The sequence below is a fragment of the Syngnathus leptorhynchus genome, chromosome 2 (genome assembly GCF_054491065.1).
Source record: "Syngnathus leptorhynchus isolate UIUO chromosome 2, UIUO_Slep, whole genome shotgun sequence".
In the NCBI taxonomy this organism is placed as follows: Eukaryota; Metazoa; Chordata; class Actinopteri; order Syngnathiformes; family Syngnathidae; genus Syngnathus; species Syngnathus leptorhynchus.
In genome coordinates, this window is record NC_141196.1 from 20828601 (window position 1) to 20841058 (window position 12458).

The window sequence follows — 12458 nt, forward strand, 5'->3', positions numbered from 1 at the left end:
AGCCCGATCCAAACCAGACAGTGACGGAGGTGCAGAGGACAGACTGGATGATGGCAGTGAAGAAGGTCTTCAGCAGCTCCCGCGGCAGGTTGAACTTCTCGAGCTGTCTCAGGAAGTACAGCCTCTGCTGGGTCTTCTTCCGGACAGAGTCTATGTGGCCGGTCCATTTCAGGTCCCGAGAGATTGTGGTTCCCAGGAACTTGAAGGTGTCTGTGGAGAGAATTACTGTGGATAGTGAGGGGTGAAAGTGGTGAAGGGTCTCGCCTGAAGTCCACTGTCATCTCAACGGTCTTGAGCTGGTTCAGCTCCAGGTGGTTTTGGCTGCATCAGTGGACCAACCGCTTTAGAAAAGTAGTCACTAAAATGCGAAAATGAATCACTAAATATAGCAAATATTAACTGTCCGTTTGGAAAGTTGCCGCTCTGCTTGCAGCTATGCTGTTAGTGATGATGATGGATAACTATTGCATTGAATTCAGCTGAAATTGATTTATTTCTATCAAATAGCTCTTGAATATGAAGGTTGCAAAAAAATAGCTATGTCCATGGTAATTAGGATTGCACATGTGAGTTATGCTTGTGGCCCTGGATAAAGTTTAATCACCATAAGGATTAAGAGAGGGTTCCTGTAAAAAAAATAAATAAAAAAAATCCCCTAGCATAGGACAGAATGACTTTCATCAACCTCCGCTGCAGAGAATGTCCATCAATTTTGTGACTTGCACATCTAAATGTCTCTTGAGTCTATCGGTGCAGCAAGGCTAAGCGAAAAACACAACTATTGCACCATAGAAATTATTTTTTGAAAACCATGTGTTGACGATTGTTCCCGAAGCTATCAACCACACACGCAGTTATGTGTTGACGTGACAGAGGGATATGCTTAACCCTCCAAACCTTACATGCTATTTTTCAAACTTCAGTGCCCTCATTCTTTTTCTGCATCTGTTTTGGCGGCACAATGCAAAATAACTCAGACAGCATTCTTCAGCCAATTTTGAAATCTTTAGATCCATAGTTTCCCTTCACCTCTCCAAAAGGACAGATGCAAACAATTTTGAGTTCCGAGGATTACATCAAGGCTTTGGAAATCCTTTAAAAGGAGTGATACGCGAGCAGTTGTGACAATTCACAGTACAGAAAATGTCTTGGGGGAGTTGAGGAATGAAAAAAACAGGACACAACATGACACTGATCATTTTTGTTCTGGAGTTTAATGTTTTGCCTCCTCAAGCCAACAATTCCGGAAATATGAAACAGGGAAAAAAATACCCAAATGCTTTTGCCCACAAAAAAGGGGACAATCAATATCTTTGGACAAGCATTTGCATTTGGATGGCTGCATTTCAGCAACCTTTTGTATAAAACTATACTTACTAAATAAATAAAACTATATTATTTCATTTGGCTTGATGGTCTTCATTCCATGGGTTGCTCCTGGTTTTCTTTGAACTCGTTCACTTTTGCCTGGAATAGTAAAAGAGAACATTCAGCTTGAGTTGCGACAACATTGACACAAGAGTCTCTCGCTGAGAGGCCCTGTCATGGGTTCAAAAAGCGCCATCTGAGCAGGGCTCGCTGACGCTAAAGGCAGATGACAGTGATTCCTTCCAAGTATTATTGGCTCACGAGTCCAATATTTTTCTATGTTGGGGAAAATCAAAGTTTAGCCTGAAGTGTTCAAGTAAATGTAATTATTTATCACTGTCTACAGACGTTTTTTTTTTTGTTTTTTTTTTCAAAATAAATAAGCCAATTGTTTTTAAGGGTAAGAGTACTCTGAAATATCAATTAAGTGTTCAGGTATCAAAGTGTTCAGTATATTTTTGGTTGAACTACAGAATGGTTTTGTCAATCAATTACTCCTGCCCCCCCTCTACCGCACGTCCGCCTCACAGTTCAGAGGGTGCGAGTTTGATTCCACCTCCGGCCCTCCCTGTATGGAATTTGTATGTTCTCCCTGTGTCTGCGTGAGTTTTCTCTGGGCACTCTGGTTTCCTCCCACATCCCCAAAACATGCATAGTAGGCTGATTGAGCCCTCCAAATTGCCCAGATGGAGTGCGGGTGGTCGTGTGTCTATGTGTGCCCTGCGATTGGCAGGCAACCGGTTCAGGGTGTCCCCCGCCTACTGCCTGATGACTGCTGGGATAGGCTCCAGCACGACGCCCTGTGGCGACAAGCAGTACAGAAAATGGATGGATGGATGCATTGATGCCATCTACAGGACTAGAATTGAACTGCATGGCCATTTCGCAACAATAATGCATGATAGGGGAATTGAGGACTCTAGATTGTCCGTAAGTGTGATTATGAGTGACACTGGTTGCTTGTCTATGTGTTCCCTGCGATTGGCTGTTCAGGGTGTACCCCGCCTACTGCCCAAAGTCAAGTGGGATTGGCTCCAGCAGGCCCGCGACCCTCATGAAACGGTACAGATAATGGAGGAGGGTTTTCTCCGGGCACTTAGATTTCCTCCCACATCCCAATAACGTGCTTGGTAGGCCGATTGAAGACTCTAAATTGTCCCTAGGTATGAGTGCGAGTGTGGATGGTTGCTTGTCTCTGTGTGCCCTGCAATTGGCTGGCAACCGGTTCAAGGTTGTCCCCCGCCTACTGCCTGATGACGGCTGGAATAGGCTCCAGCATGCCCGCGATCCCAGTGGGGACAAAGCGGTTCAGAAAATGGATGGATGGATGGATGGATGGATGGATGGATGGATGGATGGATGGATGGATGGATGGATGGATGGATGGATGGATGGATGGATGGATGATGGATGGAGAATATACTCCATGTTGGCTGAAGTTGTCCAGCCCTCCTTTAAAATTCAATGTGATGGTTTTGACTTCAACAAATTTCTTTTCAGAAAATGTTGGTTGACAAATTCCACCACTTTGAAGGCAGTTAACTTCTGGGTTTCAACTTTGCTTCATTACATATCCATTTGTATGTTTCTTAAGGAAACTGCGCCATTGTATCGACACTTGTAAGAGGCAAATACTTTATGTCTCATTTGTGTGTGTGTGTTAGCTCAGCTCGGTTAAACAAAGACATTGGATGTTTTCCAGGAAAACTTTTCATTTTGTGGTCATGCGGCGACTATCACGTAATCCGGGCTTCATCAAAGTGCTCCTACAATAAACCCAACAACATCAAAGCTCGTCTTTGAATATATCGAGCATATGATGTGACATTCTCGCCAAGCCGCTTCAAGTCTTTCTTGGATATCAAAATTTTCACACATTTTGGATCAGACTCCTGATGTACCAAAAGACAGAGCCTGTGTGTAGTGGTACTGATTATTTCATATGAGATCCAAGATAAAGAAGATTTATCCATTTTACTTTTGATTCAAACCTCCTTTCATAAACTGAAGTTTTGTTCAATGTTTCACTTTACCTTTATTCGTTTAAGTCTGCCAAGGCCTACCTCAAAAGTGGTGAGAACATGTTGACAGACATCCCGGAGCTGAGTCAGGCCCTTCCTCAGAGACTCAACGGCTGGAGTTCCATCTAGAGGGATGGGGGGGGGGGGACACACAGCAGGTACCTGTGAGTTCTGGCCTACCAACGCATTTGTTCCACGGTCGGTGTGAATTTGGCATAAGAAACCCTTCCTTAGGCTAAAGATAACAAGGGGTCCCAGTTTTTTGCGTAGATCATTCATGTGATGAAACCGCAGTCGAAAAATCTATTTGGGATTTGTAAGAGCGGTCATTGAACCTCGTGAAGATAAGTAGTTCAGATAATGGAAAGGGGGAGGAACATATTCATTGCTCTCTTTCATCAAAGCAGAATGAATGGGTTACTCAAAGTCACGGGATATATTCAGGTCACATTCACTACGCTACATAGGTAAAATAACTGGCAACTCTTCTTATGTTGCACATTTTTGCTCAAAGGAACAAAAATGTAAAACACAATGACAATCTGAATACAGAACAATTTCAGAATTAATCCACCACAAATATTTGTTCAACCAATAGATTAGTATTTTAACTAGTGAATCCAGAGACAAAATATTTGTTAAACCAATAAATGAGTATTTGCACTAATGTCTGTATAATGTAAAGTGTAATTTTTCTGCTCTCATCTTTTATCCTGGAGAGAAAAAAATCATTTTATATTCTACCACATAATTGTAAGCAAAGATGAAGCACTGAGATACTTTTATACTGAGATGCAATCAATCCATTCATCCATCTATCCAACCGCCTCCCATCCCCCTTCGTCCATCATCTGTCCGTTTACTAATTCATCCATCTCAAACATTATTTTGCCCTTGATTGATCATATTGAGCTTAAAAATAAAGAATACTGAAACAATGTAATGTTAGTCTGGGCCAGTGTTTTGCTAACATAATTCCACATGTAACCACCTCACTGATTGTCAAATATAACTGGACAAAACTAAAATAAAAGCAATTTAACGTAACGTTAGAAACGTGATATCAATTTGGGGGAAACGCACACACAAATATTGTATAAACTCTTTTGTCAAAGTGAAGTGTATGTTTCCAAAAGCCTGTGGGGTTTTGTCACCCAGACAACGAAAATGTCTATTGACTATTTTGCACGTTTCTGGTCAAATTAACTAAAATATTGTAAAACACCATTATTGGTAGCAAGTGTTCTTTACCTCGTGTCTGAATCCGGAAGTTTATCTTGTTCTCTGATGGATGGGTGATGGTGTAGCCGCAAAACTCAACAGACTCGCTGATGTAAACACAAAAAAAGGAAACGTGATCTTTAGTTAAAACTAATGAAACATTTCTTTCGCAAACTTGGTCAAAAACACTGACTCTTTCATGATCATATATCGCAGAGAGTTGCCCAGGGTATGGTCTTCATCATGCATCACAAATGTCACACTGCCCTCATCAGATCCATCGGCTTGGACCTAAAACGCAATGCAGAAAAAGAAAAAAAAATAACAGTTTCACTTTTGCCGGCCTAAATTGGACCGAAAACACATTGCAGAAAAAAATAAATAAACTTTTATCAACTTTAAAGTCACCTAATCAAGAGCGATCCCTAGTGGAAAAAAACGTAAACAAGGTATGTAAATTAAGTCATCTCTGTTGCATTATAGTGAGACTTAAGATCACCGGTAATGTGGAAAGCTTGAGTGTTGATTAAAGTGGTGGTGGTTTTGATCACCATTGTTGGTTTTTTATCACCAATGTTTCACGTGTAAATAACCGGGCAATTTGCTTGCCGCGCCACAGATGCTAGTATCACACTACGGAGGCAATGTATAGTAAAACCTGTCAGCTGCCGAGATGCGGTCGGGTTATTGTTAAAATCATGTTTACAAATTGTCAGTGTAAATCTTTTAGGGTTTGTTTAAGACTCTTACCATTTCAAGAATTCGTTTGTCCTCGCTTTCTTGAGCCATGCTGCACACTAACACAAGCCTTGTACTTTTACCCATAGTTTTGTCTGACAGGTAACCGCTGGGGTGGGTTTGTTTACGTCCTATAAAACCCCCTCAAAGTACGTTTTAATCGACCAGATTTGTTATATGAGCTTAATTTTTAATGTGGATGTTACAAATAATACAGTTATAGAACAAATTCTCTCTAAATAACCTGCAAGAATAAATGGAGGAAAAACTATATTACAATATTGTCGCAATATTATGACGTTTTAAAACCTTGCCGAAAACAAAGGTTACAGCCTGTAGTCCAAATTTTAACCGGTCCCACGGAGCATGCGTTACTGAAACGTAATGTGGACTACACTACCCTTTAACCCAGTACATTAGTTTCCGGTCCGAAGGTCCGGGTGCTGGTTTACAAAGCAGAAGTCACTCGAAAGGGATTTGCTAGGTGAGGAAGTCTGAGATGTTGGAGTTTTGTGTAAATGTGCTTCTTTGAAGGCTCCTTGCATTCAAGATTTTTTGACTAAGCGTTAAATGTGACATTGTATTACTATTGGTGCAAAATTGGATCAGCAGTAACGTCTTATGTCGAGTGTTGTCAACATTAGAAAAAAAACTCAAATGTGTCATCCGAGTTTGTAGTTATTTTGTGTACCTCCCGTCAGCCAGATCACCAGCTATTTTGGGAGTTATTCACAATTTGATTTGAATATTGACGCAGAGATTTACCTTAGCACTTATCATGAAAATGTTCGACAGGTGCGTTTCAGGTTCGTCTCCTCCCCATCCTTTCATATTCTTGTGTTGTCAGGTCGGTGCCAACTGTAGCCATGGCAATTCTATTTGCCGTGGTGGCTCGTGGAACAACCATCCTAGCCAAGCATGCATGGTGTGGCGGCAACTTCCTCGAAGTAACTGAGCAAATCTTAGCCAAAATTCCCTCTGAGAACAACAAGTTGACATACAGCCATGGCAGGTCGGTGTGCATTTGCACCTCACGCATATTTTACGTTTTCACCCACAAGTGCATTTATTTGACATTGTGTTACCATATTATATCTATCGCCGTTAAGTTGATTGAGTCTTACATACGACATTTTCAAGAATATGGTTGAAATACTCAGGCATTCGCAGTTTAGCTGTGCGTGCGTGAAAAAAAAAACTGCACTGAAGTTTGTAGAATGTAAGCAATCTATTCTTGTTTTATATTGAATCTTTACAAGTAGCTTTTATACTTAGTTCATTTGACAATTACCTATTGTATTTAGTTGACTTTTTAGCAAACAAGCACTTGGTAGGAGATTACACACATTTGTCTCATTCAAGGGAAACTTATAACAGTGGTACCAACCAATCACGGCTCATGTGATGTTCGCAAGCTCAGCCGTTATTGGTTGTTACCTGCTGAGCACATGTGATGTCATTTCCAGTTGACAGCAAGTAGCAGAATGTGTTTTTAAAGTGGTTAATCATAAATGAAGAAAAAAGTTATCAGATTAATCGAAGGAACCTATAACAGTAGTACCAACCAATCACGGCTCATGTGATGTTCGCAAGCTATTCTGTTATTTGTTGTTACCTGCTGAGCACGTGATGTCATTTACAATTGACAGAATGTAGCAAAATGTGTTTTTTGTTTTAAAGCAAGTTAATCATAAATAAAGAAAAAATTAACATTAATTGTAGACAATGTATTAAGTTTTTATTCCTGAAAATAATCATTTAAACTAAATATTTTAACTTGAATGTTGTGTATACATGTGTCCTCAAGCAAATACTTTAATGAGGAAAGAGGGGCTTTTTGTTTCTTTCATTGGGAAGAATAACAGCGGCTTTTGTCTAGTAGTGTGTTCTTTCAAACAGAGTAGAATATAAAAATAATATTCTTTCAAACCCCCTTGTCTTTCAGCTATCTTTTTCATTACATCTGCCATGACAGAATCATATACCTGTGTATCACAGATGATGTAAGTACTGGTTCACGCCTTTTTCTAAATGTCTTGGAATCTCAGCCACTTACCAAAACTGATGGACAATCAAATACGGGATTGATGTTTTGTTGGCATAACATATTTTAAAATGCTAAAAATGAGGGTTGCATGTCTCATTTCAGATTATGTATTATGTGTGTATTTGTTTACTCACAGACCCTTTTTATGTGTGTGAAAGGATTTTGAAAGGTCTCGTGCATTCAGCTTCCTCAGTGAGATCAAGCGGCGCTTCCAGACCACATATGGGTCACGAGCGCAAACAGCCCTGCCGTACGCCATGAACAGCGAGTTCTCATCCACGCTGGCTGCTCAGATGGTGAATATGACAAGAGTACCTGTGTAGTTTTAGTCATTTTTTTGCCCGCCTTCCTACTTCTGCAACTGTCAATCGTACACTTTAAACGCAGAGGCTCTCCGTTTAAAGGGTAAAATTCTGTACTTGGACCCCTCTGCTGTAACGCAGTATGCAGGGGAGACGTGAATTTATTGAAGCCGGTTCGGAGAAAGGATTCGTTCCGAGTCTCACCGCTGTTCAGGTAACTAATCTATCGCTAGATCAATTCAGTCTCTTCGGACGCCAGTCCCGCTGAAATCAAAGAAACCTCAGGGTTGAGTAACTACTTTGTCGAGACCCAGAATCTCCTCAATCGCGGCCGTCTGTAGTGGCTCTCTCTCCTATGATGATTGTTGCTTCTGTTATCCGCTCGGAATAGTTTAGCTGTCTTTATTAAGACCGTTTATTTTCACTAGCGTATACTCACACTCGCTCAGCTTAAGATAACGATTTCAAACCAGATCTGACACTCCTAAATGTCAGGATCAAAGCTGTCTTCACTTAAAAAAGAACTCAACGGTTTACAGTATGACTAAGATAGAAAAAGAAAAGATATATAAGGTTTATAAGATTAACATATCCCCACTATTCGATTTAATTCAGACGGAAAACATTAAGTCGTCAATCATATAATTGAAATTATATGGTTTAGGATGCTAGAAATCGAAGGAAAAAGATTAATTAGTAAAGCACTGTCATTCAAAATTAAAAGATTAAATGTCAGCAGTTAGTCTCAAACCTAATGCTTCTAAACAATCCTTTAAACAAAATTGAATAATTTAAGATAATAAAAGTTAAAGAAAAAGGGTTGAAATAGAAAATCACTTTTATTCAAAATTAAAAGATTAAATGTCAGCAGTTAGCCTTGAGTCTCATGCTTCTAAACGAAATTGAATGATTTATGATAATAAAAGTTAAAGAAAAAAGGTTAAAATAGAAAATCGCTTTTATTTGAAATTAAAAGATTAAATGTCAGCAGTTATTCTCAAACCTAACGTTTCGAAACAATCCCCTAAACGAAATTGAATGATTTAACATAATAAAAGTTAAAGAAAAAAGGTTAAACAGAAGTGCAATGTCAATCGAATTAAAAGATTAAAAATCAGCATTTATTATAGAAAAAGAATAAGCAATACAAATCTTAATTATTCTCACAAACAAGATTGAATTCACTCACCAAACTCATGTCTTCCATATTGTCTGTTCTTTCGATTGTAAAGCTCAAAAACTGTATAAAAAGAGGATATATCTTTCAATATAAATGGCTATTTGATGGAACAAGCGAGTGATCACCGAGAAAACTAAGGTTAAGACTCCGGGATCTAATAATACCCGTGGCCGAGTACCGAGTCTTGAGGGGCATAAGAAGCATGCAAGACTCTTCTTTATTGAACTTTCTTCCCTCAGCATTCAGTAGCATCCAGTGCCCTCTGCTTGCCTTTCTTATCATTTCACTTAAATTGAGATTGTGGAGGAATACAAATATCTGGTCCTTGACAATAAGCTGTGTTTTTGACTTCATGTTGATGTCACCTCCAATGGGTTTAATCAATAATTGTATTTTTTAGGTAAGCTTGAGATGACTCTCTTTTAATTGAATGTGTTTTGTCCTTCTATGTTGTTACATGGTTAGGAAACCCAAACTTATCCAGAAAGAATCACCTCTGTAGTCTTGTCAAAATTGTTGTAAAAACATCAGGAAGTCAGCAAGCCAGGCTAATAATGTCCATCTGAAAAAATCTGGTCCAGAGGAATTTTGGATTGTCCTAATCATCCACTCCAAAATGATACTGATAATTATTATCCATTTTTGATATTAGCTTTGGACTGAATATGTTACCTATCTATTTCCTTGCAGAAACACCACTCGGATCCCCGGGGATCAGATCGCCTTACTGAAACACAGATGCAAGTGGATGACCTGAAGGGCATCATGGTCCGCAACATAGGTGTGTGTCATCAGTGTAGAGGGTTGTGGATTGTAAGACCACCACAAACGACTATTTTGTGAGTTAACTATTCACCAATAGCAGTTGTGATTAGTCATTGAATCAGATCTTATGTCGCAACATATCAGACCAACAAACGGCTGCTCTTAAATAACAATCATTCGCGTGCAGCTTGCATACTAATTTAAGGTAAAGTGATCCCTCGCCACTTTGCGCTTCATCTTTCGCAAATGCGCTACTTCCCGGGTTTATAAGTGACGGAAGAACGGCGTTTGAATACACGCTGATAGCGCAGTGAGTGCCCCTAAGCAATGTGCGTCACTGCGGACGTGACTGAGTTGCAATATCACGTGTTTGTTCTTTTATTCACTGTAAAAGTACAATACATGCACAGAACAGTGTGGGAATGTTTAAAAAGCTTTAATATTGTGCACTAGACTACAATGAAACAGGAAATTCATGCACAATCACGACTCACTTTGGTTGCGCTATGATGTCCCAGGGGTTAGTGTAGTGTGGTACACTACTAAGTTTGATTCAACTTTGCAGCTCGTGGTAGCATTCTTGCATGTTGAAAAATGCTGGTGCAGTTTAAATTGGAGGTGATCCTGTGGCGGCAACATTTTAGAAAACTGACATAAAAACACTTGTATTGGTTTTCATTATATGTTGTTATGTAACTTTCATTTACCTTAAATGTTTTTGCTTTGATTTGCTAGCATGTGTCATTTAAAGTGTATCAAATTGTTCTATAAAATGAAGTATGAACCTGAAACCAAAAAAAGTCCATCCTTCAAGATTAGGAATGTGTTTATTTAGTACCGTAAAGAACTGTTTTCTTGAACCTATTGGTTATATAGTTGTGTTGTCTTTGAATTTTGATGTCAAGTTCTGTTAGTTGGAGTGCTCCTGTTTTTAAATGCATTTTACAGAAATTATCTGAATTGAAAAAATACAAATGGAATAGAAGCAAATAGATTAGGCAAGCAATAAGATTAAAATAAAGAATAGCCTGTCTTTTTAACAAAAAGAAATAAGGACGCACTGGACCAGTCATGTCCGGCGCCAGTCCTCAAGGTCCTGCCTGTTTTCATGTCTCCTTGCACTATACCTGATTATAATGATCAGTTCATCAGCACGACACAGAAAACAGGCATGACAGCAACCGTTGGCATGTTCTTATTCTTAAAATATCTTCTATCCAGATCTGGTTGCTCAGAGGGGGGAGAAATTGGAGTTGTTGATTGACAAGACAGAAAATCTGGTTGATTCTGTGAGTATTTTCTCCTTTTTTTCCTGGTGTAATATCCGATAACAGCTGTCTGTTTGTGTGAAGTAATTATAAAACTCCTTTTCTGTTTTTATTTTAGTCTGTCACGTTTAAGACCACAAGTCGGAATCTTGCCAGGGCCATGTGTATGAAAAATCTCAAGTTGACCTTAGTTGTTGCGCTGGTGTGCTTGGTGAGTAATTGTATCTCAGATAATTGAGAACCTGCCTAACATTGAGTCATTTATTTGTTTAATCAAAACCAAAACAAACCAACAAAATAAGGTGAACTAACTATTGGATGTCATTGTAGGAAATCAACTTTTTTTTCTTTTGTCTTTTAAGGTGGTCATTTACATTATTGTCTCTGCGTCCTGTGGTGGCCTCACCTGGCCCTCTTGTGTCAAATGAAGAGACCACGGGCTGATGTGGAAGAGGGGGAGATGAACCTGTTCAAGCTGTGGTTGCCAATGGACAGACACTATCCTTGCTTTACTTCTTTTGTTTGCCTGAAAGACACTTGCTCCCACTGCTGCTGCTTTGATACCATACACTTGTCTTCAGGAGAGGAGGTCCACCCCCCACCACATCATAACCTCCAAAATGGACAGCAGCAACATGGCCAACAACTGATGTATCTTAAACCATTTTGTCTGTCTAATTTGTAGCACCTTCATACTGTATCTATGTTTTACATCCATTCAAACTGAAAACAAAACATACCAACAGCTGACTTCCATGTTTGATCTTTAATGTGGATGAAAGAACCTTGATAAATGAAAACTACAAGTTATGTTGAGAAGATTTCGCAGACACGGTCTCCAGTCCTTTTACCAAATACTCATGTTGGACAAAATACATGTAACAAGTCACCGAGGAATAGGGTCCTGGAAATATCAAACAGATGTTGTAACCCTTTGTGTGTTTTCTTACTAATCACATAGTGTATCATGCAGTAAATGCTGAAAGTCAGATAATAGAAAAAATATATATTGTACCTCTGATTACGTATGTCAAATTAAATATCTGGCATGTTACTGATTATTGTTGATTGCCAATTCAAAATGTGATTTTTTTTTTTTGTTCAGCATAATGCTAAAGTCTCTCATAATGCACCTTTTTGTCTTTTATTTCGAGTGTAGGCTTTGTGTTCATATTGTTCATATTCACGCAAGTATAAAATAACTATACATTCTGTACATTCTGATTTGAAATACAAACCTGATATGTCTAATATGTCAATGTCTGCAGCAGTTAAACAATGGCAGGTTTGTTAAAAATTTGAAAATGCAAACTCAGATCTTTTGCCATGATTTCTTAAACATCAAGATTATCTTTAATGTATGTATAAAAATTGGCATTGGAAATTCCTAACAAACTAATACATTATTTTTAAAGTATATTAAAACTCAATGAAGAAAGATTGGGAGAGAAAAAATTCTACGCTGTAGTTTTTTAATCGACGTAACTGAAGTAAAGCGATTATATTGTCATGTCATAAATGGGCGCGGAGGTGGCGGTCAAAGTTCAC

At 38.9% G+C, this 12458-nt stretch overlaps 2 protein-coding genes across 4 annotated transcripts in view; one reads left to right on the plus strand and one right to left on the minus strand.

Moving 5' to 3' along the window:
• Window positions 1–1198: 1198 nt before the first annotated feature.
• polr1d (RNA polymerase I and III subunit D) overlaps window positions 1199–12458 on the minus strand; it is a 31617-nt gene continuing 20357 nt past the window's right edge. Inside the window, exons 1-5 of one of the 2 annotated variants that reach the window (XM_085939929.1) lie at window positions 5361–5515; window positions 4804–4901; window positions 4641–4717; window positions 3432–3514; window positions 1199–1467 (exon numbers count right to left, since the gene is read on the minus strand). In XM_085939929.1, coding sequence (XP_085796055.1) covers window positions 1420–1467; window positions 3432–3514; window positions 4641–4717; window positions 4804–4901; window positions 5361–5435 — 381 coding nt within the window. In that variant the 5' untranslated portion in view covers window positions 5436–5515 and the 3' untranslated portion in view covers window positions 1199–1419. Of the gene's footprint in view, window positions 1468–3431; window positions 3515–4640; window positions 4718–4803; window positions 4902–5360; window positions 5516–12458 lie in introns of those variants that run through there. The other variant, XM_085939939.1, reaches the window with a different exon arrangement.
• vamp7 (vesicle associated membrane protein 7) lies at window positions 5683–12161 on the plus strand. Of its 2 annotated transcripts, none has more exons than XM_085939906.1 (8): window positions 5683–5832; window positions 6196–6360; window positions 7294–7351; window positions 7554–7691; window positions 9568–9658; window positions 10864–10931; window positions 11029–11121; window positions 11273–12161. In XM_085939906.1, exons 2-8 carry the CDS (start codon window positions 6215–6217, stop codon window positions 11336–11338), a joined length of 660 nt encoding a protein of 219 aa, XP_085796032.1. In that variant the 5' UTR covers window positions 5683–5832; window positions 6196–6214; the 3' UTR covers window positions 11339–12161. The 2 variants fall into 2 exon arrangements, with proteins under 2 accessions (XP_085796032.1, XP_085796040.1); XM_085939914.1 differs by lacking the exon at window positions 5683–5832 and adding an exon at window positions 5843–5862.

Excerpts from the sequence above, each read along its gene's own strand:
- vamp7 (XM_085939906.1), top strand. The coding sequence starts at position 6,215 with ATGGCAATTCTATTTGCCGTGGTGGCTCGTGGAACAACCATCCTAGCC. Across the intron at positions 9,659-10,863 it reads CATCATGGTCCGCAACATAG|ATCTGGTTGCTCAGAGGGGG; the intron begins GTGTGTGTCATC and ends TCTTCTATCCAG. Across the intron at positions 10,932-11,028 it reads CAGAAAATCTGGTTGATTCT|TCTGTCACGTTTAAGACCAC; the intron begins GTGAGTATTTTC and ends TTTTTATTTTAG.